Source organism: Acinonyx jubatus, chromosome A1 (assembly GCF_027475565.1).
Source record: "Acinonyx jubatus isolate Ajub_Pintada_27869175 chromosome A1, VMU_Ajub_asm_v1.0, whole genome shotgun sequence".
In the NCBI taxonomy this organism is placed as follows: domain Eukaryota; kingdom Metazoa; phylum Chordata; class Mammalia; order Carnivora; family Felidae; genus Acinonyx; species Acinonyx jubatus.
Window position 1 is genome coordinate 89,435,170 of NC_069380.1, and position 27,504 is coordinate 89,462,673.

The 27,504-nt window shown below is 41.0% G+C and overlaps 1 protein-coding gene across 3 annotated transcripts in view; it reads left to right on the top strand.

Moving 5' to 3' along the window:
- The window catches only part of RNF130 (ring finger protein 130), a 135,255-nt gene that overhangs the window by 98,955 nt on the left and 8,796 nt on the right, over positions 1-27,504 (top strand). Inside the window, exons 8-9 of one of the 3 annotated variants that reach the window (XM_027076943.2) lie at positions 1,942-2,035; positions 8,436-8,626. The exons of 1 other annotated variant lie outside the window; for it this stretch is intronic. In XM_027076943.2, the coding sequence (XP_026932744.2) occupies positions 1,942-2,035; positions 8,436-8,451 (110 nt within the window). In that variant the 3' untranslated portion in view covers positions 8,452-8,626. Of the gene's footprint in view, positions 1-1,941; positions 2,036-8,435; positions 8,627-27,504 lie in introns of those variants that run through there. One more of the 3 variants, XM_027076945.2, reaches the window with a different exon arrangement.

Genomic DNA, 27,504 nt, shown 5'->3' on the forward strand with positions numbered 1-27,504 from the left:
TTTGTAGGTCCTTCATTGATCGACATTTATTGAGCACCTACTACTACATTAAGTTCTGATCCTGCTATATTTTATGCAGAACTGTCCTTTCAGAATCTCCCATTTTGATGATAAAAAATGTTACTTCATATATCATATCAATCCCCATTAGTGGAATTTACACATGTGAATAAATAAACTCATGTGGTTAAACGAAACCAAAGCTCCCTCTCCTTTGCCTTCAAAGCTCTGTAGTGTCGTACCAGCTACAGTGCGCCCGCTCAGCACCCACTGTGCAAGGCACTGTGCTAAATACACACTGGGGTTCCGGCCTCAGCAGACTGCTGGACCTACCGGGCATTGTGATGGGGTCTGCTTCATTTTGGTTACTAGTTTTTATAACTGAAATGCCACACATCTATGGATGGTATGTTCAGTATGCAGAAACACAGACATCACTGAAGTTCCAAAAGTTAGTCTGCTTATCATGTACAAAGGTCTCTAAGAAGAAAAAAATAACTCTGTGTTAAGCTTCTTGGTACTGATGACCAGTCATCTCTGAATTTTTTTAAATGCCAGGACACATTTTTCCTAACTTAAAATACATGCAGGTAAAGATGGTGCATTTTGTGTGGGTTCTTAAATGTTCATTTGGACTAAAATTAAAACCTTATAAATTTACTGTACTGATGAAGAATTTGTAATCCAGGAAGCAGTGGCTGCACTGTTAACCAAAAACCAAAGAGTTTGCTAAGCATTGTAACAATACAGATCAAGATGGCCAAGAAACGCTTCTAGAACAAACTCATCATCCTGGCAATCCTGAAGACCAGTTCTTAACGTTTTGAAGATCACCACCTTTAAAATCCAGTGAAAGTATAATAACCTTTTTCTAGAAAAATCCCTAGGCACACACAATTTTGTACATATGTAGGATTCATGGAAACCAGACTGAGAAACCCTCACATTCTACACAGCTTTTACATACCCAACTTTGGCATTCCAAGTATAAATGTCTTCTCTCTGCCTTATTGTAGATACATAGGGGACTTTGCTGTGTACCACCTTGTTAAACCAGCCCTAGTTAGTGTATATACTAGGAAATATTTTATAGATTGGTTCTCAGGTTATTTTCAAGGTTAGCAGTAAATAGTACTTCGGGGACGTTACCTTGACATACAGACTTTGAAAAGAAGGGAAAATATTAACTGACTTCCCGGATCTAGAGAAAGACTAGAAAAAAACCCTAGAGTTCTGTGTTTCAGAGGTTTTTTTCCAACTCTTTGATGGGCCAGGTACCTTGTGAGTCACCTTCCCTTCCTACTTGTGCTCGACACAGCCAAAGCAGCCAGTGCTTGCTTCCCGCCGGCGGGAGTATGAAGGGTAGTTCTTCCCAGGAGAGAACCAATAAGATGTCCTTTGTAAATAAAGACTGTAAGTAAACCTGTGCCTAAGAGAAAAGAAGGTAGACCTGAATGCCACGGAAGGCCAGCCCGCGGACTGCGTGGAGTACCCACAGGACCTTTGGGACCTCTACTCCGTATGAGTGGCACAACCATGCAGAAGTGACAGAATGAAGAAGGAAAGGTTATAGAAGTATGGCTGGTCCACTTTATTGTCATCTAAAGTAGCCATTTAAAACTCTGTGTCCACGTGCAATTTTATATGCATTATTTCTGCTGCACACTTTTTGGTGGCCACACTCTTCACAAACCTCAGGACCTTAACTGGAAGAAATGTTTGGGCCATGCTTTCCTTTCTCCCTTGCAGCTTTTCAACACTACTTCCACTAACCTTCTCCAGTTAGTAGCTCTCTGGCAAACCTCCTGCTTCACTTCCTTGGGCCAGTCTTGGCTTACACCTCCGTTGACGTCTGCTTCGTTGCATTTGAGGGAAATGTTGACATCGATTTGACTTAAGCCTTCTCCCCAGAGTGATTTCCTCCCTTTCCTTTGTCAACAGAAGAATGGTTTATTATTGCCAGTTTTGGCCTCCTCAGTGCTCTCACACTCTGCTACATGATCATCAGAGCCACAGCTAGCTTGAATGCTAATGAGTAAGTAACAAATTATTTTTTGGATTGCATGTGCCAGATGATCCCAAGAAACCCTGTAATTTTCATAAAGATGGTGAAATTTGGCTTCCACTAGTTTCACATCCTGATGACGCCATACCTAGCAAAATAAGTGTATTTCTTGACCATATATTTTTAGTCAGTAACACAGATCGGGAGGTCACCTTGCTCAGCAACAACAGCTCACTCGAGAAAAGATCCAAGGGCTTTTGTTAGCCACATGCTTAGAGTACAGCAGCGGTGTAATGCAAACTCCAGGGGAACCAGCACAGTCATAGGGTGCAAAGAATGTTTATGTCCTGATCATTGACGGGAAAATCCCACTTTACTGTGTGCTCACCAGACTTGATCTGGATTCTTACATACTTAGCTTTTGGTGGAACACTGGCACCCTGGCCTACAGTCAAGGGACAGTGACTTGGATGTTTAGCCTCTAAGAAAGAAGCAATCGGGAAGACCCACTGTTACCAAAGAGTAGGAAGATTGTCAGGGGGGCAAAGAAAATAAGCTTATACGGTATTTCCATGGGGCAAAATGAGGACCAAAGGGGTAGGTCACAGGAAGGCAAATTTCATCTCTGTAAGAGGAAGAACAGTTGTCAGTGAGGCTACTTACCCCGTGAGCTGGTTTGCCATGGGGAGTGCCCAGGACAAGGAACGCAGGAAGAAGCTGCATGTTACTTGTCGGGGCTGCTAGAGGTTGTTCAGAGTTAGGCAAAATTAGGCTAGATTACTCTTAAGTCCCATTTGGATCCAGTGATTTTCCAAGTAGCTTTCCATGGGGATAAGATAAAACAAAGGTTTATTTTATTATTATTATTATTTTATTTTTGGTTTTGTTGGTTTTGTTTTAAATTTAGGGCATTGTAAAGTATTCTTTAGTCCTTTCTTTTACCAGTATCCATGAAAAAAATTTTTGAAATGAGAGTAGCCCTAGGACACAGCCCAAGTAGGAACCTAAAGTAGTACAGGTGGCATTCACGTGCTCTCCACACTCACTTATGTCCTGGCATTTTAACTGATTCATAACCAGCCAAGCTCACGTAATTGATTTAATTGAACACTCCTTGTCCAACTGTAGAAACAAATGGGCAAGTAACCTGCACTTACCATGACATCATTTTATTATCTCTAACCTGATCTATTGCCTGGATACTTGTAAGAAGGGCCCTTTGGCATCCCTGACACGTTGGGAGGATGCCATGGTTGGTTGGCATTCTTCAGCCTTCAGGCAAGTAGTTGTGGCCAGTCATCCAATAGGCCAACCCACCTGATGCAGTTTTACTTCAACATAGCACAGTGTGAATTGCTCAGGCTCTAGAGTGAGACATAACCTGGATTTGACTCCTTGCTCTTCCATTTTTTGCTTGGGAGACCTGGGCAGCTGTATTTATCTGAGGCTCATTTTAGTCATGGAGAAAACAAGAATAATGGTAGGAGCATACCCTAGGTTGTGTGAATTCGCATGTAAAGTGCTTAGCACAGTGCCTGGTACATAATAAGTGCTCAATAAATGTTAGCTTAATGGTTCCACCAAGATTCTTTCAAAGTTCTGTGAATGAGATGACCATCTGCCTTTATCATTTGGCAAATGATTTTAATTTTCTTCCATGAAACAGTATAGAATCATAGGAGCTCAGTAAGTGCCTATGATTCAGACCTGTGTGGAGGGAAGAGTTATTTCACCTACAATCACCTCTTTTGCTTACTCTCATACTGACCCCATCAGAGTCCATGGTAGTGTAAGTCCACTTCTTAAAACTTTCACAAATGAGCAAAAACCAGTCACAGCATATAGAGGCACTCTGGGCACTTTTAGAGAATCATGATGTGATTTAATGGTCACCTTGCTGCCACTCAGGATCTGCCAGGTGCTCAGTTCATGCATCAGATATTTTAGAGAAGGCTCACTAGATGTGTTACCTTTTAGAAATCAAAGTACCTGGGGCCATGATACTTCAGTTCCATGCATAAAAGCCTGCATGACTCAGTCTAAGCATAGATCTTAGATCCATGTCTTAGGCCGACCCTTCTCCCATTAGCCTTTGTAGAAGGTTGATACTGCAGTTGTTCATTTGAGTATTATTTCTGTGCCTTCAGTCAGAACTACTCTGAAGGACAATTTTCATGATCCCATTGAGAGAGAGAGAGAGAGAGAGAGAGAGAGAGAGAGAGAGAACATATGGATGTATGAAAGAATGGCCACCAAAATATTAATGGTGATTATCTTAATTTGGTAGAATTGTGGGTGATGTTTTTCTCTCCTGTTGTGCTTTTATATGTTGATTTTTTAATACAACATGAAGTACTTAATATTTTAAAGGCCATTTTAATTGTGGAAGATAACGGAAAGATGATAGTCACTCTCACTCAATGTCTCCTTCCCAAGAATGTTGATTAAAAAAATTCCTATGCAACTTTAATTCCAGAGAAAAGTTTCTAGCAAATAAATTTATAATTATTCTTCATTAATGAATTCTTTGAAATCTGTCCTATTTCCCTTTTGCATTTACCAAAAACTTACAGCCAAAATGAGATTGTCTTCATTTTAATTGCTGTTTCTAATTTTCTAGGTAACTTCATCCATTTGTAAGATAGTCTTCTGTATAAATAGATTTCCATCTTTTTACATGTGATTTGTCTGGAAGTTGATAGTAAAATTCACCTCTACGCGTACTACCTACTATTATAGTTTACTCTTTTGACAGTGTCACACTGAACTTGTATATAGTGATTTCAGCAAGACTTTGACCCAGTCTAGTCACTGGTGAAACCCTGTGGGCGAGATGAAGCCACGTGGGCCACGTGTAAGGGCAGGCACGTGGAACCCACACAGGCCCAGGCATGGCTGCCGAGCACCGATTCCTGCCCTGCTAGGGGCAAAAGCACTCCCGCCTCCCTCACCATGTTCTGCACAGTGACCCAGGGCTTGTACTATTGCCTGAACTCTGAGGTCAGTCAGAAGTCCACAGATCTGAGGTCACCCCCCTTCTATTGTATGAAATACTGTTTAAATACTCAACCGTGACTAATTGTGCCTTAATTTTTTAACACTGCAAACAAATCTAGTGAATGTTGAGGCTTTGCAAATATAAACAGGTTGGTAGTCAAAGAAGCAAATAAATGCAAGACAAATATATTTGTACATATGATCTTCTCATACCCCTGTTTCGTAGTACCTCAGTGAGCTAGGGTAGTGAACTTCAGTTCCCAAAGGAGGTTTACCGCTCTGCTTCATTATTCAGAAAACCTCGTTATATCCCAACATTTACCAGCTTTTATCTGTACCAGCCTATTTGTCCCTCAACATAAGAAAAGACAGTGTTTTTCATTGTTGTTCGAGGAGCAAGTTGTGAGATAAGGTAGATGATGCAGGAGGATTTGAGCCAAATGGGAGGTCCAGCTAAATATCCTCCACAGCTCCTAGATTCGGATTCATAGAACTCGTGCCCAAGGATCTGCCCGGGAGTGTAGTCCAGACGTTCAAGATTCAAAACCATCTGAACCGGAGGAAGTGTGGTAAAATAGCTGGAACAAGTATAGAATCCTGTAGCACAGCCCAAGACCAGGAAGCCTGGCTCTGCAGCAGGCCCGAGTTGTCCCCACCAATATTCCTGGTGAGCTGGTGGCCTCTGAGGTGCAGTGATAGACATTTATGAGCCAGATCAGAGGAATTGATGTTTTTATTTGACCCTCTTTTCAGTATTTCTGAGTTATCTACACACACTCTTTAAGAGGAACATTGACGTATTTCAATATAAAAGGATCTGAAAATGTAATCATCTTTATGTCTTGGGGGTGCTTGGCTCAGAAGAGCAAAGATGAGGGTGATGTGAGGGATGTATTTGAAGGGCTCCCACAGATGAGACTAGCTGCTGTTTACTGAGTGCTTCCCAAGAACTTACTCCTGTGTGGAACTCTGTTTCTACCCAGGTTGCCCCTGTAACACTCACAATAGTCTCATGATGACTAACCAGTGCATATGGAGGGGGCTTACTGTGTAGTTCAGGAGCTCTGGAGACATCCACAGAGGAGAGGTAGAGTAACACCTAATATAGGAAAGAACTTAACTGCCGATCAACAGTGTCCATCCATGACATGGGATACCTTGAGAGCTGGTGAATTACCAGAACCTGCTTATGTGACAGAAACCACAAGGCCGGCACTGTTCAGAGGCAGACCCTGTGTCAGGTGCAAGTCTGAGGCTCCTTCCAGTTCTGAGAGTCCCTCTTCAGTTGTCTGTCCTTTCCTAGGAGGGATCAGAGCCCAAGAAGAGGTATTGCATGCCCTGCTGGCTGGCTGCCTCTTTTAGAACCTTAACTATCAAAACTATTTTAAAACTTTTTTTTTTTTTTACCACCTGCCACTGTAAGAACTACATGTTGTATTGTGACATATTCACATGTGTATAACTGAAACAAGTTTCACAAACACCTCCCTTACTACATCCTTATTCTCGGATCTCCTCTCTGTACCTTGTTGTTGTTAATACTGGTCATGAATTCCCACATAGATTTTTACAGTCCAGTAATAGTCTTCAGCCTGCAGTTTGAGAAACACAGATCTAAAGAATTTTGGATTTCTGGTTCTCAACAGAATACCTTTTGCTTAGTTACACTGGAATCCATCTTCGATTGTTTATTTTTCCGAGACAGCCTTCCTTATAGCAATGCCAGCAAAGATTTGAACTTGCCCCCAGTTTGATAATGAATCCACCTCTTTCTCCTCTCAGCCACTCTGAGCCTGAGATATGTACACAAAATAACCTAAGTGAGGCCCAGAGGAGCTGCGTGACGCCTGAGAAATGCCATAGGAAGAGGGCCTGGGGTTCAAGCCCAGCATTTCTGGGCCCACCTCTTTCTTTACACTGCTGGTCTTTGCCTGCTCCAGTAAGCCATTTAAGGGCTAGAAATAATGTAGTGGAAGAGGACACAGTGGGCTTTTTAGAAATGTGATAGCACAAAGAAAGTTAAAGGCAGTGGGGACCCCTGATTGGACTCCCTCGCTGTCTTTTTTTTCCCCCACAAGTACCTTTAACCTTCTTATAGCTACATTAGCTTATAGTTTCTTAGAAGAGCAAAATTAAGTTTAAAAATCTTGACTCACCCATCGAAAGTTCTCCTACCTAATACTTCGCTTTTCTGAGGAAATTTTATAAAATAGGTATGTGATCTTCAAGTGGTGAGCGGCCTTCCTGCTGCGCCCCGCCAACCCTCCCCAGGCACGAGGCCCTGCCCTGCAGGGGCGCTGTGGGAATGGGGCTGTGCTGCACAGTGCTCAGGCTTAGGCACCAGTGGGAGTGATGGCAGAGCCTCTCAGTGTCACACAGACACAGGGGACCTGCTGCCCCCACCCTGGGGAGTTAACAGAGGCTTCCTGGAGAGAGTCACTCAGGAACCAGGCCAGGCATAATTTAGGACACAAAGAGGAAAAAGCAGAGCTGGTTCAGGGAGTGGTGGGCTTGATGTGTGTGCTGGAGGCAGTAGGCCGACTACAGAATCTGGACTGTGCCCTTATAAGCAGTAGGTAATATCTGAGGCCTTTTGGCACAAAGATGATTCCTTAGAAGTTGTCTTGGCCTGGGAGAGACTGGAGGTGGGAGGTTAAGTGACTACAGAGCTGAGGAAGGAAATCCAGAGATGCTGGAGAGTTGTGTGGTGTCCAGAGATTAAGTGGTTTGAAGTGTGGGTCTAGAACTGAGCAGAGAGAAAAGAGCACCACTAGAGACCAGAATCGTGGTACCAAGGAAGCGAACCAGCTGCATGAAGCTTCAGGAAGCTAGGGCCGTCCCACAGAGCCAGGCTGTGGAGGGGTGGTGTCCGCCCCAGGGCAGAGCAGGGGGCTTCCCAAGACCCCGGGCACCATCAGACACCAGATTTAGGGACACGTGCACATACAGTCTGGGGAAGTCCCATAAGAGAGCCACACGTCCCAGAAGTCTACATTTCACAAATTTTATTTCAAAATAAACATAGATACTCTTGTCCCAGGTATAAAGGGGGATCCTATTTTAAAGAAATAGCTGCAGATTTCAGGACACTCAGCACCGAGAACTTGCATTCAAACCAGGAAAAGTTGTGAATTGTATGATAATCGTTCCTGCATTTTTAAGCAGGATGCTGGTTAGCCTGTGCTTTTCCCTGCGTTCCTTTTGGGGGGACTAACACATTTCTAAGGTGACTGAGCCACTTGACCACAGATCTGAAGCTGCTGAGTTCAGGAAAATGCTAATGGCTTACTGACTTTCCCAAATGGGGCTGGGAAATGGTGGGGGACAGCCCCAGCCCACTTTTCAGTTAAGATCACTTTCTCCGTTGTTTTAAAATATTGGCCACTCCCTTTTAACTAATTCTTGACCTCTTTTTTTCCCTTCTATTCCACAGGGTAGAGTGGTTTTGAAGAAGAAAAAAAAAACTGCTTTCTGACTGATTGCCTTGAAGGAAAAAAGAACCTATTTTTGTGCATCATTTACCAATCATGCCACACAAGCGTTTATTTTTAGTACATTTTATTTTTTCATAAAATTGCTAATGCCAAAGCTTTGTATTAAAATAAATAAGTAATAAAATAAAAAGACCGTGCCATTGAGTATTTTTCACCCACCTGTGATTGATCGGAAGGCTGACCTGGAGATCACATACCCCAGTTTCATTTATGTGTGTTTCAGAGACAAACTGTGCTCATGACTCCCCCACAGGAGGAGCAGTGATGCTGCTCCTGTTGGTATTTTCACACTGGTTCCTCCTGGTGCCCAAATACGACCAGAGCGTGAGCACGTCCTGTGCAGTAATGCCCACTCAAGCACCCAGTGAGTTACTCCAGTAGACTTGCTTCAAGGTCACCATCCTCTCTGATAATCTCTTGCTCCACCAGAAGAACATGGTTGATCTGCCTCCACTGGAACATCAGCCCCACAGCAACAGGGACATTTAGCTGTGTCGCTTGCCTCTATATCCCCCCGTGCCTAGTAGAGTGCTTTTTGCACATAGTAAGTGCTCAATAAATACTTGTGGGATGAAGGAATGAGTCTATGGAAAATTTTCCAAAATACACACCGATGTGTAATAAATTATATCTGTCCAAGGTGTTTTTCTCCCTAGTTTGTACAGTATTTTTTTTAAAGCAGCAAATTCTAAAAAGTTGGAGGAGAGCAGTTTTACAAGTGGAAATCTTTTTTGCTATATTGACAAGAAGAATGTTAAAATAGTTTATGTTCTATTGAATCATATGCTTGAAGGATTATCAGTATGTGTAAACATTCTAAGCAGTGAATCTTCAACCTTTTGCATCAGTATGCCTGAGGGATGAGAATTTACTCCCAAATTCCCATCTGAATTTGATCCCATCAGTAATGGGTTCACTACAGCAGTCATTCTCAAATTGGTAAGGGGTTGAAGATTTTTATCTATTTTGTTGAGATTTAATTCACATACCATAAAATTTGCCCTTTTAAAGGATAAGCCATGTCAGTGGTTTTCAGTATATTCACAAGGGTGTGCAACCATCACAACTGTCTAATTCTAGAACATTTTCATCACCCCTAAGAGAAGCCCTATACCCATTAACAGTCACCGCTCACCCTGCCAGCCTGGAAACCACAAATCCACTCTCTGTGGATTTACCCATTCTGGACATTTCATATAAATAGAACTGTTCAATGTGTAGCCTTTTGTGTCTGCCTTCTTTCACTTAATGTAACATTTGCAAGTTCTTCCATATTGTAGCATGAATCAGTACTTATCCTTTCTGGCTGAATAATAATTCCATTGTGTGGATAAATATACCACATCTTGTTCATCCAGTAATGGACATGTGGGTTGCTTCTACCTTTTGTACAAGTTTCTGTGTGAATGTATCTTTTCAGTTCTCTTGGGTGTGTCCCTGGGAGTGGAATTGCTGGGTCATATGGCAACTCTAGAACTTGTTGAAAGACTGCCAAGCTGTTATCCATAGCAGTGGATAGCCCACCAGCAGTGTACAAGAGTTCCAATTTCTCTTCTTCCTCACTAACACATTATTTAACTTTTTAAAAAATTCTAGCCATTTCTAGTGGGTACAAAATGTCACCTTATTATTTGCATTTTGACTTGGTTTTAATTTGCATTTCCCTAGTGACTACTGATGTTGGGCAGCTTTTCATGTGCTTGTTGGCCACTGGAATGTCTTTAGAGAAAGATCTGCTTGACTCCTTTGCCTGTTTTTTCATTTGGATTGTCTTTTTGTGGTTAACTTATAAGAGTTCTTTATGTATTCCAGATTACTAGACTCTTATCTATGATTTGCAAATATTTTATCCTATTCTTTAAGTTGTTCACTTTCTCAGTGGTAACTTTCAAAATACAGGTGTTTCATTTTGTTGGAGTCCAGTTTGTCTGGCTTTTTCTTTGGTTTGTGTTTTAGGTATCATGTGTGTAAAATCATTGCCTGATTCAAGATGACAGGAAATTTAACAAGTTTTTAACAAAATTTAACATGAGTTTTATAGGTTATTTCTTATATTTAGGTCTTTGACTCGTTTTGAGTTAAAATTTGTATATGGTGTGAGGTAGGGGACCAACTTCATTCTTTTGCATGTGGCTATCCATTTGTCCCAGTACCGTTTGTTGGAAAAAATTATTCTTTCCCCCATGGAGGTCTTGGTACCCTTGTCAAAAACCAGTTAAGCATAATATATGAGTTTATGTCTGGGCTCTCAATTCTATTCCATTGGTGTCCATTTCTGTCCTTGTGTCAGTATCACATGATACTGATTGCTGTTGCTTTATACTAAGTTTTTAAAATTGGGAAGTGTGAGTCCTCCAACTTTGTTATTTTTCAAGAGTGTTTTGGCCCTCCAAGGCCCCTTGCATTTCCATATGAATTTTAGGATCAGTTTCTCAATCTCTGCAAAAATGCCAGCTGGGATTTTGATCAGGATTATGCTGAATCTGCAGATCGTTTTAGGTAGTAGTGTCGTAACAGTATTAAGTCTTTAATCCATGAACAGAGGATGCCTTTTTATTTATTTAATTTTTGTAGAAATATGATGGATTTTTTATTCTTGCAACCTTGCTGAGCTCATTTACTAGCTCTAATAGCCTTTTAGTGGATGCCTTTGAATTTTCTATATAAGAGGTCATATCATCTGCAAATAGAGATAATTTAATGTTCTTTCTGATCTGAATGCGTTTTACTTCATTTTCTTGCTTAATTGTCCCTGGCTAGACCCTCCATTAGTGGAATGTTGAATAGAAGTGGTGCAAGCAGCATCCATGTGTTGTTCCTTATCTTGGGGGGAAAGCTTTCAGACTATCACCATTGAGTATGATGTTAGCTGTGGGATTGTCATAGATGCCCTTTGTCAGATTGAAAAAGTTCCTCTCTATTTCTAACTTGTTGAGTGTTTTTATCATGAGTTTTGGATTTTGTCAAATGCTTTTTCTGTGCCTATTGTGATTATTTTGTAGGTTTTGTCCTTTTTTGCATTAATGTATTACATTGATCAATTTTCATGTGTTGAGCCAACCTTGCCTTCCTGGGATAAATCCCCAGGCAAGTGGTCACAGTGGGATTATGTTTTTATATGTTGCAGAATTTAGTTTGGTAGTATTTGCTGAGGGTTTATGCATCTGTATTCATAAGAGGTATGGGTCTATAATTTTGTGATTTCTTTCTCTGGCTTTAGTATCTGTACTGCTGGCCTCATATAATGATTATGAAGTGTTTCCTCCTCTGCTGTTTTTTGAAAGAGTTTGAGAAGGATTGGTGTTAATTCTCATTTGTTTGGTAAAACTCACCAGTGAAGCCATCTGGCTCTGAACTTTTCCTTGTGGGAAGTTTTTTGACTACTGGCTCACTGTCTTTAGTTTTTATGGGTCTTTTCTATTTCTAGTTAAGTCAGTTCCTATAGTTTGCATCTCTGTAGGTAATTGTCCATTTCATCAAGTTTATTTTATTCATTGGCACATGATTGTCTATAAGGTTCCCTTGTAATCCTTTTTTATTCCTGCAGTGTAGGTAGTAATGTCCCCTCTTTCATCCCTGATTTTAGTAACTTGAGTCTTCTTTCTTTTTTGCTTGGTCAATTCAGCTAAAGGTTTGCAAATTTTGACCTTGTCAAAGAACTAACTTTTGGTTTCATTAATTTGCCAATTTTTCTATTTTGTATTTAATTAATTTTTACTCAGATCTTTGTTACTTTCTTCTGCTGCTTGGTTTGGGCCTAGTTTTTTCTTTCTCTTTTTTTCTCAAAGTGGAAAAACTTCAGCTCTTTCTCCTTTGTTAATATAATTATTTACAGCTATAAGTTTTCATTTAAGCACAGTTTTGCTCATCAATAGGGTTTTGGTATATTGTGGGTTTTATATCAGTTATCCCAATTTTTTTTTTCTAGTTTCCCTGTGATTTCTCTTTTGACCCATTTGTTGTTGAGGGGAGTATGTTGCTTAAATGCCACATCTTTGTGAATTGCCCAAATTTCCTTCTCTTACAGATTCCTAATTTCATTACATTGTGGTTGGAAATATGCTTTGTATGATTTCAATCATTTTAAATGTATTGAGGCTTGTTTTATTACCTAACATATGGTCTATCTTGGAGAATGTTCCATGTTCACTTGAGAGAAATACATATTCTGCTATAGGGTGGAGTGCTCCGTAGATGTCTGTTAGCTCTAGTTGTTTAATAGTGTTGTTCAATTTTCTTGTTCCTCTTTTATCTTCGATCTAGCTGTTCTGTTATTGAAAGTGGAGTACTGAAGATTCCAATGATTATTGTTGAATCTATTATTGTTTCTCCCTTCAATTATGTCAGTTTTTGCTTTATGTATTCTAGGGCCCTGTTGTTAGGTGCATGAGTAAGTTAAAGGATTTTCAGAAGCCGCAGAGGTTATTTAGTACATCTTTATCCCTTGAGATTCACTGGTTCAGTGGCTCTTCTGATATTTCCAGCCGACTCTGTATGCTAGAGAATTCACCTGAGTGTTTAACTTTATTCTCTAGAGCAGGCTGTGTTGAGGTTGGCTTCTTCCTCAATACCTACAAAATATTTTTTTCTTCTAGCAGTATTTCATAAATTAGTAAGATAGTTCCTCCCCACCTCACTTTATTCCAGTAAAAATTAACCTAGTTTGTTCCCTTTGCTCTCCTTCCCATTTATGGTGAGTTGTGATTTTCCTTCATAAGCAGGAGATGTAAGAGTGTTTAATGACAATGCTACTGTCTCTATTAATGTGCTTTTGCCTTTTCACATTGTTTCAAGCCCTAGCAGAGAGTAAGACTTTTTTAAAATAGTAAGTGCTTTTCAGAGCCAAATACAAAATTTTTACAAGAGCTAAGAAATGAAATGAGTGAATTAACAGGATGGAGCTTTCCATCAGTCTTAGGAAAGATTTGTCATCTGCCATTGAAATTTGAACCTACCATTTTATGGCTTTGAAGTTTAACTGGCACCATTAAGTTTTTATGTTTCAATTAGTCTTGGTCTCTGTTAACTGTGAAGGCGGTATGTTGTATATGTGTGCACGTGTTTGCACGTGTTATCCTTTACATGGGCTTTGGTTCCTTAGAATCAGAGTTGAAATTATCATCCAAAGGCAGTTGCTTATTTCTTCACAGTCATAGTGCTACCAACAGTGAAGTCAGCTTTATGAATAGAAGAAATGTATGAAGTTGAGTTTACTTGTTTACTTGTTTACTACTTTAAAAATTGTTTACTACTTGTTTACTTGTTTACTACTTTAAAAATTAGAAGATGACCAGAAATTAGTCTGGAACAGATTGATATTTCACTTTGAAGCCCTTACTGGAAAACTTTGTAATCCTGAAGAATTAGGTGGTTTTTGCTTTTTGTTTTCTACACATACCAAAAGTAAAAAGTGTTTCTCAAGAGTTTTATTTCAAGGAAGACTCAGTGTTTACAACAGACAAAAGGTAGGTAAGAATACGGTCTACAGTCCAAAGAGCCTCCATAGGAAAGCAGTTCCCTGATCATCTACCTGATGGCTTCAGACATTTATAGCCACTAAAGCCCCATGGGATTAAATCTAATTTCTCTTCAGCCAGCTGGGTTGTAACTGTAGACTTTTTTTTTTAACTGTAGACTTTTTAAATAGTTGAGAAAAGATCCTGATGGTTCTTTTGACTTTTTATCTACAAAAATATTCGGTTATGTTAAATTCCTTATCAGGACAGTTTAAGAATAGAACCTAATGGCAACAAATAGAACAAAGAATCCAGTCGAGATAGAAACTGCCATTCCAGAACTCTGCTGTGAAGCTGGGCAGGAAAAAACTAGCAGCCCCAGATCTCCCAGGATGTGGCAGGCACTATGCTGAGTGGTTTACATACATGATAATCTTTATCTTGGCAACATCCCAATCAGAGAAGGGATAGTTCTTTCTTCTTTTGCAAATGAAGAAACTTAGAGAATATCCAGAAACTTGGCCAGAGATTGCTCACCTATTAAGTGGCAAAGTCAGAAACAGAAGCAGCCCAGGGATAACGTTCCTGACCACCAGCCACCCTCCAGCCCTGAGACCATTGGGCCAGCATTTGGAAAGTGTGCATGGTTCTCACTCTTAAGGAATTCTTAGGTTCAGGGAAGAAACAGGACCATGAACAGAGGGAACTATTTGAGGGCTGAGCTAGTGCATGCATGCGTGTACTCTTTCTGTGTACATGTGTGTATATACACACACTTTTTAAAGTTAATGATTAATCACAATAATAGCTAACATCTAGTGCTTACTATGTGGTAGGCACTCACTCTTTTAAGCATTTCACACATTAACTCATTTAATCCTTGCAACAACCCTTTTGTTAACCCCCATGTTACAGACAAGGAAACAGATGTAGAGAAATCCAGTAACTTACCACGGCTGTGTTCTTAAACCCCATTCTGTTTTGCACCTCAGAGAAGCTCATCAAGTGGCAGGGCAGATCATGCCACGGGCCCTGTGTGCACAATGCTCGGTGGTAGGAAAGGCTGAGAAGTATGATGGCTGGGGTCAAGGACACAAGCAGGTGAGAGGTGTCCTGGGCTGTTACAGACCGTGGCTTTTCCAGTGGGGAGCCTTAAGGAGGCTCATGCGTTTTTGGAAAGTGTGAAATAGATGCAGACTGGAACCTAAAATTAAATAAATGGAGTCACTAAAGAAAGTAGGTAGAGGTGCCGGCTTAGAACAGCACGGCTCAGAAGCTGCTTTAGCACACAAGCTAGCAAGCAAGAAATAGGCTGGAAACAGGGCCTATGATGAGAAGATTCTAGAAACCCATGGGTAAGAAGACATCTAGGGAGAATTCACCCAGCACAGGAGAGCATCCGTACAGGAGAGCTGCACCAGTGCACCTGCAGACAGCTCAGAGAGGGGAAGCATTGTCTTTTCTGAGGAGTGGAAAAGGCAGGTAGAGGTCACAAGAGCGAGGGTGGCTGCCAAACCCCAGCACAGGCTGAGAAGGAGGGGTAAAAGCACACCCCAGTGATGAAAAGATGCGCAGGATGGGTGTGTAAAATTGGAGGCAAGAGCCTGGCCAGTCTCTGAGGGGGCTCCAGGAAACTGAAGAGAAATCTAGTAAGTCTGCAAAACATATCCAGTTCCCTTACTCTTGTTTCCTTTACCTTCAAGGTTTTCATACAAGTTCCTTTTGAGGAAAATACACGTTGGTCTTGCTGACCGAAGGGAAAGGGGTTCTCTCACCCTGAGTCTCTGCCCTCTGCCTCAAGATGGCGCCCTTCCCTGCGGAGGCCACCCCTAAGCTCAGGGTGCAGAGGCAGAAGTGGAGCGCTCAGCCCGAAGTGGCCCTGACGTGACCTCTCCTTCCGAGAGGCTTCTTTACTCATGATCCCCACACCCCGCCACCACACACCACACACCACACATGGCTGAAACAAGACCAGCCTAAACAGGTGGACGGTGAAGGGTCTTACAGAATTCAAAGGCACAATTTACTTTTTTTCAGACCCAGAAAGGCCGAATTTCTAGCACCTAGCTTCTGGTGACTTGTGTAACCTAACTACAGTAGAGGAGAGCTGCATCTTAGGGGTTGGGGAGGTTTATAGAGGCAAAAACGAAAGCGTAATCCCAATGGCATTTGAAACATCATTCAGATCCCGGTGCAGTGCCAACAAGTGGGACCCGAGACTGCAAATAGCTACAAAACATCAGAGTCCTGTCTCCACAGGGCAGGCGCTCCTGCTGCCGGGCAACAGGCAGAGTCACCTACACTCTTTAAACATCATTTACTGCTAGGCAGGTATAAATGCCCCTTGGAACTCAGGCTCCCACATGGAACTGGGGTTCGGAGTGGAGTCCTCCTTAGCTGGGAGTCAGCACAAACAGCCAGAGACAGGTGAGGAGGTTCACAGCCACAGCACAGAGAATTTAGCTTCCCATGGAGGCCTGGCCCTGCTAAGCCTGGAGCAAGACACTGAATTTCCATTGCCTCTCTGCATACCTCACCTACTCTGCCAGCTCAATGAATGGACACACAAAGCAGGCAACCCCTGGGTGTTGAGGTTGACGTGATCTGCACCACGTTCAAATGGGCGGTCCAGCAGCTGGGCTATGAGCCTGGACCAGCCCCCTTCCTGGCTGGGTCAGTCACATAGCCTCCTCCAGCCTCAACGTCTTGCCCCTGAGTTCAAGTCACAGTAGCAGCCATACAGAGTTGGGAGAGTGAGGACGGGGCTTGTGCAAGTGCCTGGCACATAGTATTCTCCAGTAGTATCTGTTGCTTCCTTCCGTATATGAAAAGCACTGACTGATCCCTAAAAAGTGCCTCTGGGTGTTGGTGATGGGAAAGCCTTGCACAGGCGTCCTCCAGCCCAGGGAAGGCCCCGCCCTGCTGAGGTTTTGCAACTGGTCTTCTGTTCGATGTTCTGTCCACTGGGCACCACTGCCTTTCCCCCCTGTTCAGCCAGCACGCACTCATCTTCCTGGAGGCTACAGAGGTCCCAGGCCCAGGTGAGAACTCTAGCAGCCTTTTGAAAAGACTCTTGGAAAGGCTGTCTTGCCTCAAGCACCAATTCCTGATTTATAAGAAGAAAGCTTTATGTGAAAATTCTAGTCATTTATCACTTTCAATAGGCTGCAGCCACCAGTAAGCCTAAGGCATAGTGATAAAACAAAGCTGCGCCAAGTAGGAGCAAATATATCTGCCTGATCTGGAGATAGGGCCTGCAGCAGGGGACTAGAAATAAGGAGAAAATAGAACACGAGGGCTCTGGGAAGGGGGATAGGAGACCCCCTCCCGCCCTCTGGAGCCTCACTCCAAGGGAATTCTTGATGCCTCAGGATAAAGAAGACTTGAGCATGGTCTAATTTCTATAAGAAGGCACAAGGTACAGTTGTGTAGATTATACTGTAACATTAATTATAGGAACACGGGGAGGATTCTGTAGTGAGAGCAATCCTTATAATTTGCCGGGTCCTTCAGTTATCAAGCTGGTCTGTTGGTAATAGCATTCAAGTTGACTTGTCTGTCTTCACTGGTGTAATAATCTTTTTGGAATTTCTGGAAAAGAAAGAGAAGCAGTAGCAACGTTGTGATTTTTTTTTTTAATCAAAGTTGTTACCAACACCTTTGTAAAGTCCTTGGAAAGTTTTTAAATTTTAATTGAATGTTGATTGCCTTAGAAAAAGTATACCTTCTCATTTATTGTAGCCATTTCTTATACGGAATAGAAAGCTTAAATTGGTCAGGTTCCTGAGTGGCTCAGTTGGTTAAGTGTCCAACTTCAGCTCAGGTCATGATCTCACAGCTTGTGAGTTCAAGTCCTGCATCGGGCGCTGTGCTGACAGCTCAGAGCCTGGAGCCTGCTTTGGATTCTGTGACTCCTTCTCTCTCTGCTCCTCTCTCTCTCTCTCTCTCTCTCTCCCTCTCCCTCCCTCCCTCTCTCCCAAAAAATAAATAAACGTTAAAGAAAAAAAACTTCAGTCGGTCAATAGTATTGCATCTAAGGAATTTGAATTGTACTAATTAATTAAATATATCGACTAAATGTAATTATATTGGTTTTTTTTTTTTTTTTTTTGCAGTTTGATCATAACTACCATCTAAGGTATTTATGTGTTAAGAGTATAAAATTGTGGGGCACCTGGGTGGCTCAGTCAGTTAAGCATCTGACTTTTGATTTTGACTCAGGTCAAGATCTCATGGTTCATGGGATTGAGCCCCGCATCAGGCTCTGCGCTGAGCATCAAGCCTGCTTGGGATTTTATCTCACTCTGTCTCTGCCTCCTCGTACTCTTTCTCTCTCCCTCTCTCTCTCTCTCTCTCTCTCTCTCTCTCAGCACATATAAATAAACATTTAAGAGTACAAAACTGAAAGATGCCTTTGCTTTGGATTCTGCTTTACCTGGATTTCAGCTCTAGCTCTATGATTTTGAGGTAGTTATTTCACCTCTGAGCATCCATTTTCCTCTCTCTGAAATAAGAATAACACATCTGTCTTGCAGTATTGTTGTGAAATTATACATAAATTTAAAATTTCCCCCTTCAACCCTTTTTCTTGTACTTAAAAATCATCTTATTTTCCTGAATAAAATGCAAATGGTAAAAAAAAAAAAATGTCAAAATAGTACAAAAGGGTATAAGGTGAAGGTACATCTTCCTCCCACTCTGATGCAGTCCTCAGTCTTCTCCCAGCAATCTCTGTTGCCTAAGTTTTACGTGTGCACTTGCAGAGAGATTTTGTGCATATATAAGCATATTTTTTCATACATACCTTTATAATTGTTAGCTTAATCTACATATTGTCCTTCCCCAACAAGATCTCTTCTGCGCATAGTTTTAGAACAAGTTATCAATTGGTCACTGATCTATTAAATTTCCTTTAGCCCAAAGGTAAAAAAAAAAAAGACATTTTTCAGCCTTTCTGCCAAACAAAAGAATCCCTACCTTATAGCTACAGAAGAGGGCCACAGATGACAGTGGGAATACGGTTATCCATAGCAACAAATTAGCATCAGGTATTTTTTTTTTAATTTTTTAATGTTTATTTTAGAGAGAGACAGAGTGCAAGCAGGGGAGGGGCAGAGAGAGAGGGAGTCACAGAATCTGAAGTAGGATCCAGGCTCCAAGCTGTCAGCACAGAACCTAACGTAGGGTTTGAACTCACAAACCATGAGATCATGACCTGAGCCAAAGTCGGATGCTTAACAGACTGAGCCACCCAGGTGCCCCTAGCATCAGGTAATTTAAGAATGAATGTAACATCATTGAAGAAAACTTTATACCATTTAAGTCCAGAGGTCTCCAGACCTCACACTGTCGCAAGATGCTCTAACATTTACATTTGTAAGCAGTTAGGACTTGTGCTTTTGTGAATGCTTTCTGTCTTCAGCTTAACCTTGCAAGGTTCTCCTAAATGGCTCTACTCTACAGTTTTCTGTTCCCTTTTTGCAACTACATCAACAACTCCCTTAAGTTTGCCTAAAATTTCTTCTCACAAAAGCTTGCAGTTTCAAAGCAGAGACAGGCTTCTTTGCTAGAACGGAATCAGAAAACAAGTACTTAACACAGTTTGAGACCAAGAATACAGGAAGCAATCAATAGGTTTGCCAAAAAAAGAACACATAGACTATAATTTTCTTCTTGCCCAGTATTTGGAGATTATTCCATATCAGTGCCTGTGGATCTGTCTGCCTCATTCTCTTTAATATTGACAGATGCTTTGTATATTGAATCAATTCTCAATTGATGAATATTTCAGTTGTTTTAAGTCTTTATAATCTTTACAAAGGCTGTATAACAACTAAAATCAATGATACACAGAAATAGCAATTGGTGGTTAATTTCTAGCTTCTTTTCTGTTTCCTTTTTTTCTTTAAGTTTATATACCACTTTTAGTAATCTCTGCACTCAGCATGGGGCTCAACCTCATGACTTCCAGATCAAGAATCATGCTTTTCCGGCTGAGCCAGCCAGGCACCCCTCTTGTCTGTTTCTTAGTGCAAAATCCCTCTTTATGTCATGCTAGGGGAGTTCCAAATTAAAACTATCTGGACACAAATTAGTGATGTGATTGGGTTAGTGTGCATCCTAATCAATTCAATTCTGTAGAGTATTTGCTGGCATAATGTGAAAAGACAGAGATAAAATCCATCTGAATTGTACTCATAAGTTTATGGTCTAATTGGGGAAGAAAGATGTAAGACAGCAAATAGAAAAACACCATAATAATTAAAGTACTTACATTTTTCAGGGAATTACAAAGTCTCTTATTTTTTAATGGCATTAATCAATTTCAGGATTCTGAAGAAAACTTCTGAAAGATTGTAAGCCACATGAGTGGGGGCTCTAAGTCATCAATAATAAGTTGATCACATTTCTGCTTCTGCTAATGTCATACTAGCTTGTACTTCCAACATCATACCAAGCACAACAGAGAATCTGGAAAAAGCATCTTTTTAATGTTCTATTTTAAGGCATTGAAGAGCTATCAGTGTGGTGAGAACTTGAGGAGCCAAGAACACAGAGGAAAGGGAAGTATGGCAATATGAACCCAATGTTCAACACTGCTTTTCTTTTTGAAGCATTTTCCAGTTGGTAAACAATGGCTGAGAAGTGACCAGAATGTGGGGGTGAATGACTGAGGAGAGCTCAGGCAGTCTTACTGGACTTGTGAGACAGTAACTTGGAGTTCAGAGCACACCTAGAACAAGGAGCCCTGATAAGCACCCTAGGCTTTCCACTGGGATCCCCAAAGGGCTATACCCTTGAACTAGATACAGGTTGAACCAGAATTTGACTAACCCTCTCAAAGATTGAAGCCTGACTTTGAATCTGCTTAATTTCTAATTGGATGGAAGGATATGCCCATAGCCTAAGTGATATGTCCCTTCCCAATAGAAGATCCTCCAGAGGAGGATACCACCAGCAGCAGCCTCAGATTATCTCTACAGTTTTCATATGTACTGTCCAACAAGCCATCAAAAATACCAGACATCCTGTAGTTGATGAGTGCTATATATATGTCAATTACATCCTTGTTAATGGTGTTGTTCAAATCTAGATCCTTGACAAGTATTTGCTTGTTAAAAACAGATGTGTATAAACTTCCCAATATATGATGTTGGAAGTGCATATAAATCACTTACTAAAATAGACCATGTACTGGGAGATAAAGCAAATTTCAACAAACATATAAGATTGAAATCATATAGAGTATGTTTTCTAACCAGTGAAATTAAGTTAAAAATCAATAATGAAACGGTAATTAGAATGATCCCTAGACGTTTGGAATCAAGTAATATACTACCTTTTTTTAAGATTTGATTTTTTTAATCTCTACACCCAATATGAGGCTCAAACCCACAACCCCAAGATCAAGAGTGTATGCTCCACCCACTGAACACACCAAGCCCCCTCAATTAATATATTTCTAGGGGCGCCTGGGTGCCTCAGTAGGTTGAGTGTCCGACTTCGGCTCAGGTCGTGATCTCACAGTTTGTGAGTTCAAGCCCCACATGTGAGGGTCACTGTTGTCAGCATGGAGCCTGCTTCGGATCCTCTGTCCCCCTCTCTCTGCCCCTTCCCCACTCAAGCGCTCTTTCTCTCAAAAATAAATAAATATTAAAATAGATATGTATATATATATTTCTATATATATATATGTTTCTATATATATATTTCTAAAAAGCTTATAAGTCAGAGAAAAAATTGCAGTGGAAATCATTTTAAAATGTTTAATTGAATATGGATATAAATATGACATATCAAAATTTGTGTGATACCAGTAAAGTTGTTTAGAGGAAAATCTGTGACCTAAAATGCATATATTAGAACAGAAAAAAGCTAGAACTCAGTGTTCTAAGCATTCCTCCCAAATAAAAACCAGCAAACTAAATCAAGTGAAGAAAATAATAAAGATCATAGATGAGTTCAATGGAAAACAAATCTACAATAGAAAAAAATCAACCAAGCACAAAGTTGTTTCTTTAAAAAGGCTAGTAATAAAACTAACAAAACTCTGCTATCAAGATAAAAGACCCAAATGACCAATGTAAGGGATGAAAAGGGGGCATCACTATAGAGCCTATGCATGAAAATAAATAATAATAAAGTTTATAAAAATAGAAGATAGAATGGTGGTTACCAGGGCTGGTGGGAGGAGGGAAAAGGAAGTTGTTTAATGGATACAGAGTTTCAGATTTGCGAGATGAAAAGTTCTGGAAATATGTTTCACAGCAATGTGAATACACTCAACACTATTGAACTATATACTTAAAAATAGTTAAGATGGCAAATTTCATATTCTGTGTTTTTTACAATAAAAAATTATAAAAGGATATTATGACAACTTTATGTTAGTAAATTCTGAAATTTAAATGAAACAGACAAACCCCTGAAAAAAATGCAAAGTACCAAAATTGACACAAGAAAAAATTGGAAATTTGAATTCTGTATCTAGGCAATAAATTAAATCAGGAGTTTAAAAATCTTCCCCCAGAGAAAAGCTCTAGGCTTACATGGTGTCAGTGGTGAATTCTCTCTAACATTTCAGGAGGAAATGACACCAATCTTACACAGATTTATCCAGAGAAGAGAAAAAGAAGAAAACTTCCCAAGACTTTCATTGAGACTAGTATACCATTACTACCAAATTATAAAAAAGGATATTACCAAAAAAAGGAAAAATTACAGGTTAATTTCTTTTATGATTACAGATGCAAATACACTAAATAAAATATTAGCTCAATGAATCTGACAATATATAAATAGGAAAAAATTGCAACCAAGTTGGATTCATTAAAAACTGCAAGGTTAGGAGAGCCTGAGCAGCTCAGTTGGTTGAGCATCTGACTCTTGATTTCTGCTCAGATCATAATCTCACTGTTCATGAGTTGGAGGCCCACGTCAGTCTTAGCACTGATAGTGCAGAACCTGCTTGGGATTCTTCCTCTCCCCCTCTCTCTCTCTCTCTGACCCTCCCCACCTCAAAATAAATAAATAAACAAAATTTTTTAAAAACTGCAAGGTTGAAAATCAGTGTGATTCAACACATTAACAGAATAAAAGTGGAAAGTCATGTTTAATAGATATAGACAGAGCACTTGTTAAAAATTCAACATTCATTCCTGATTTTAAAAGAACGTTTAGGGCACCTGGCTGGCACAGTCTGAAGAGCATGATCTCAGGGTTGTGAGTTCAAGCCTCACATTGGGTGTAGAGATTACTTAAAATTAAAAAAGAAAGGAAGGAAAGGGAAGGGAAGAAAGGGAGGGAGGAAGGAAGGGAGGGAAGGAGCGAGGGAGAGAGCAAGCAGAGAGGGAGAAAGGGAGGGACAAGCGAAGAAAGGAAGAACATTCAGCAAACTAGAAAAAGAACACTTCCTTAACCTAATAATGTGTATTTTCAAAACTACAGCAAGCATCATATTTAATGATGAAATATTAAAAACTTTTCCCTAAGATTGGAAATCAGGATACCTGTTGTGACTATCTCTTTCAATATCATATTAGCAGTCTTAGCCATTATGCTAAAGTAACCAAAAATATAAAAGATGTGAGGATTGGAAAGGAACAAATAAAACTCACTACTTATAGACAACATAGTAGTATATATAGAAAATCCAAAAGATTCCACAAATAAACTCTTAAAATGAATAAGTAAATTTAGCAAGGTTAATTGTGCTTCTGTATACCAACAATAAGCAAATAAAATGAAAATTTTTAAAAGGTACCATTTACCAAGGCATCAAATAAACATCAAATACTGATGAATAAATCTAAAAGAAAATGTGCAAGCCTTCTACACACAAAAAAGTATTAAGCATTATAGAGAGAAGTAAATGAGTATACCAGGTTGATAGTGTGTAAGACTCAATGTTGTAAAGATGTTAATTCTTCCCAAATTGATCTATAGATTCACTGAAGGTTTTTTTTTTTAAGTTTACTTATTTATTTTGAGAGAGAGAGCATGTGCTCAAGCTGGGAAGGGACAGAGGGAGTGGGAGAGGGAGAATCCCAAGCAGTCTCCTCTCGGAGCTTGGTCTCAGGAACTACGAGATCATGACCTGAGCTGAAATCAAGAGTTAGTTGCTTAACCAGCTGAGCCACCCAGGTGCCCCTAGATTCACTGCAGTTTTCATCAGATCCCAGTAGGGGTGTGTATGTGTGTGTGTGCATGTAACTTGGCAAACTGATTTATAAAATTTATGTGGAAATGAAAAGAGCCAAGAATAGCAAGACAATCGTAAAGAATGATAAAGTGAGAGGACTTATAGAAATGATGTTAAGACTTTTTATAAAGGTATGGTAATTAAGACTGAGTTATTATTGATGGAAGGATGGACAATAGCTTAGCAGAGCAGTATATAGTCCCAAACAACCATGCATTTTATCGACACCTGATTCACATCAAAGGTAGCACTGTATAGCAGTAAAGATAAAAACAGGCTTTTCAATAAATGGTGCTGGGTCAACTGAATATCTATAAAGAAAAAATGAATCTTGATTCCAACTTCATACCACACTCAAAAATTAATTTGAAATGGAGCATAGACTTAAGTGTGAACGGCAAAACAATGAAGCTTCTAAACAATCTTCAAAACCTTAGGATAGGCAAAGATTTCTTAAACAGGACTCAAAAAGCCATAAAATAAAAGTGTGGTCCACACTAAAATGAAGAAATTCTGTTAATCAGAATACATTATTTTGGAAGAAGACACTTGCAGTGCTTATATCTGACAAAGGATGTCTATTCAGAAAAAAAAAAAGAAAAGAAAAAATGACTGACTACCTGATGGGGAAATTAGCAAAATAAACATACAGGCATTCTGCACAGCAAAGGAAACCATCAACAAAATGAAAAGGTTACCTACTAGAGACCTCAGGAAGACGGTGGAGGAGGAGGATGCTGTGCTCACCCCCTTCCATAGACAGGTCCAGGCACTGACAGAACAGCTCTTCCATAGATAAAGACATAAGGAGATCACATTGAGGATAGGAGGGACAGAGCATGGGTAGGGAGCCAGACTCCAGCAGAGCAAGCCACAAGCAGGAGGGATATAATAGGCACAGAGGTCCTCCCTGAAGAGTGAGGTGATCACTCCCCACATCCGGCACCCCTGGGTCTGAGGGCCCACACTGGGAAGATGAGCCCCCATAACATGTGGCTATGAAAATCAGTGGAGACTTGGCAACACCCGGGACCCCAGGACACCTGGAGGACTATAGGAATTTGAGACTGCTCTTAAAAGGCCGGCATGCTATGTACCTCAGCCCAAGACCCAGCACAGAGGCAGCAGTTTGAAAAGCACCTAGGTTATATGTGAAGATTTACTAACTAATTTTAGGGCATGTGCCAGAGGGGCAGGGATCTGCAGAAACTTTCTTTGGGAACAGAAGTGTTTTGGGGCACCATTTTTCATGCCCTCCTTCAGCCTAGCTAGCCAGACACTTGTGGGAGCTCGTTCTCTCCACCTACCTTGCTAGCAGCACTCACCCCACCTGGTTTTCACCTGTAGAGCTGCCCCATCCAACCCTCCTGCCCTAGCAGGCACTCCGCCAAGGCAGATCTCACCCTGCCACACCTGGCAGGCAGCCTCAGTTCAGACTAGGGTCCCCCACAAAGCGACCACTGCCACACCACACCTGGTGAAAAACAGTGCCCCCCAGCAAAGCAGCTCCTGCCCCAAGAAAGGGAAAAGCCAGCCCCACCCACCAGCACTGTGCCAGAAGCTGTGGCTGGACCCCTGAGCCAGCTGCACTGGGAGCTAATCACACCCACCAGCACGCCCTCAGAAGCTACCACTGACCTCTCAGCCAGCCACACTGGGAGCCAGTCCTGCCCAGCAGTGTGTCCTCAGTAATTGCAACCAGTCATTGCAGACAGCTGGGCTGAGGGCCAGCCGTGCCCACCAGTGTGCTTGCAGCAGCTGCAGCCTCCCACACCAGGGGCCAGCCTCACCCATCAGTACACCCACAGCAGTTGTGACCTAGCCACAGCAGGAGGGTGCTCACAACCAACTCAGAGGACATCCCGGAAGTGCCTGGCTCTGCTAACCCGGGAAATTGCACTACTGGGCACAACAGGATGCCTTCAATGCAAGGCCACTGCTTTCACGACCAAGAGACTTTGGCTGACCTACGTAATACATAGAAACAAACACAGAGAGTCAAACAAAATGAGAAAACAGAGGGATATGTTAAAAAAAAAAAAGGCAAAACATCAGAAAAAGAACTACATGAAACAGAGATAAGTAACTTACTTGATAAAAAGTTCAAAGTAATAGTCATAAAGATGGTCACCAAACTTGAGAGCTGAGTTGATGAACTCAGTGAGAACTTCAACAAAGGCATATTTTTTTCATAGTTATTTATTTTGAAAGAGAGAGCACAGGCTGGGGAGGAGCAAAGAGAGAAAGAGAGAGAGAATCCCAAGTAGGCTCCACACTATCAACATGGAGCCAGACGCAGGGCTCGAACTCAAGAACCATTGAGATCATGACCCAAGCCAAAATTAAGAGTCAATGGCTTAACCAACTAAGCCACCCAGGTGCCTCAGGCATAGAAAGTATTTTTCAAGGGGTGCCTGGGTGGCTCAGTCAGTTAAGCTTCCAACTTCGGCTCAGGTCATGATCTCATGGTTCGTAAGTTTGAGCCCCATGTCAGGCTCTGTTCTGACAACTCAGAGCCTGGAGCCTGCTTCAGATTCTGTGTCTCCCTCTCTCTCTCTACCCCTGCCCCACTCACACTCTGTCTGTCTCTCTCAAAAATAAATAAACATTAAAAAAAATTTATATTAATATATTTTTTAAAAGGAACCATCAAGAGGCACCTGGATAGCTCAGTCAGTTAAGTGTCTAACTTTGGCTCAGGTCATGATCTAGAGATTTGTGGGTTCAAACCCCACATCATGCTCTGCACTGACAGCATGAAGCTTGCTTGGGATTCTCCCTCTCTCTCTGCACCTCCCCTGCTTGCATTCTCTCTGTCTCAAAATAAATATATAAAAACTTAAAAAAAAAGAACCATCAAAGCTAAAGAACACAATAACTGAGATGAAAAATACACTAGAGGGAATCAATAGCAGATTAGAGGATGCAGAAGAATGGACTGTTGATGTGGAAAGTAACCAAGCTGAAAAGCAAAAATAATAAAGAATTTTTAAAAATAAGGATAGGTTAAGGAACCTCTGGGACAACACCAGGCATATGAACACCCACATTATAAGGGGTCCCAGAAGGAAAGGGTGGATACAGAAAACTTATTCAAAGAAATATTAGCTGAAGACTTTCTCTTTTTTTTTTAATGTTCATTTATTTTTGAGAGGGAGGGAGAGCATAAGTGGGGGAGGGACAGAGAGAGAGAGAGGGGCAGCGGGGGAGAGAGAGAATCCAAAGCAGGCTCCAGGATCTGAGCTGTCAGCCCAGAACCCAACACAGGACTCAAACCCACCAACTGTGAGATCATGACCTGAGCCAAAGTCAGATGCTTAACCAGTTGAGCCACTCAGGCACCCCTGAAGA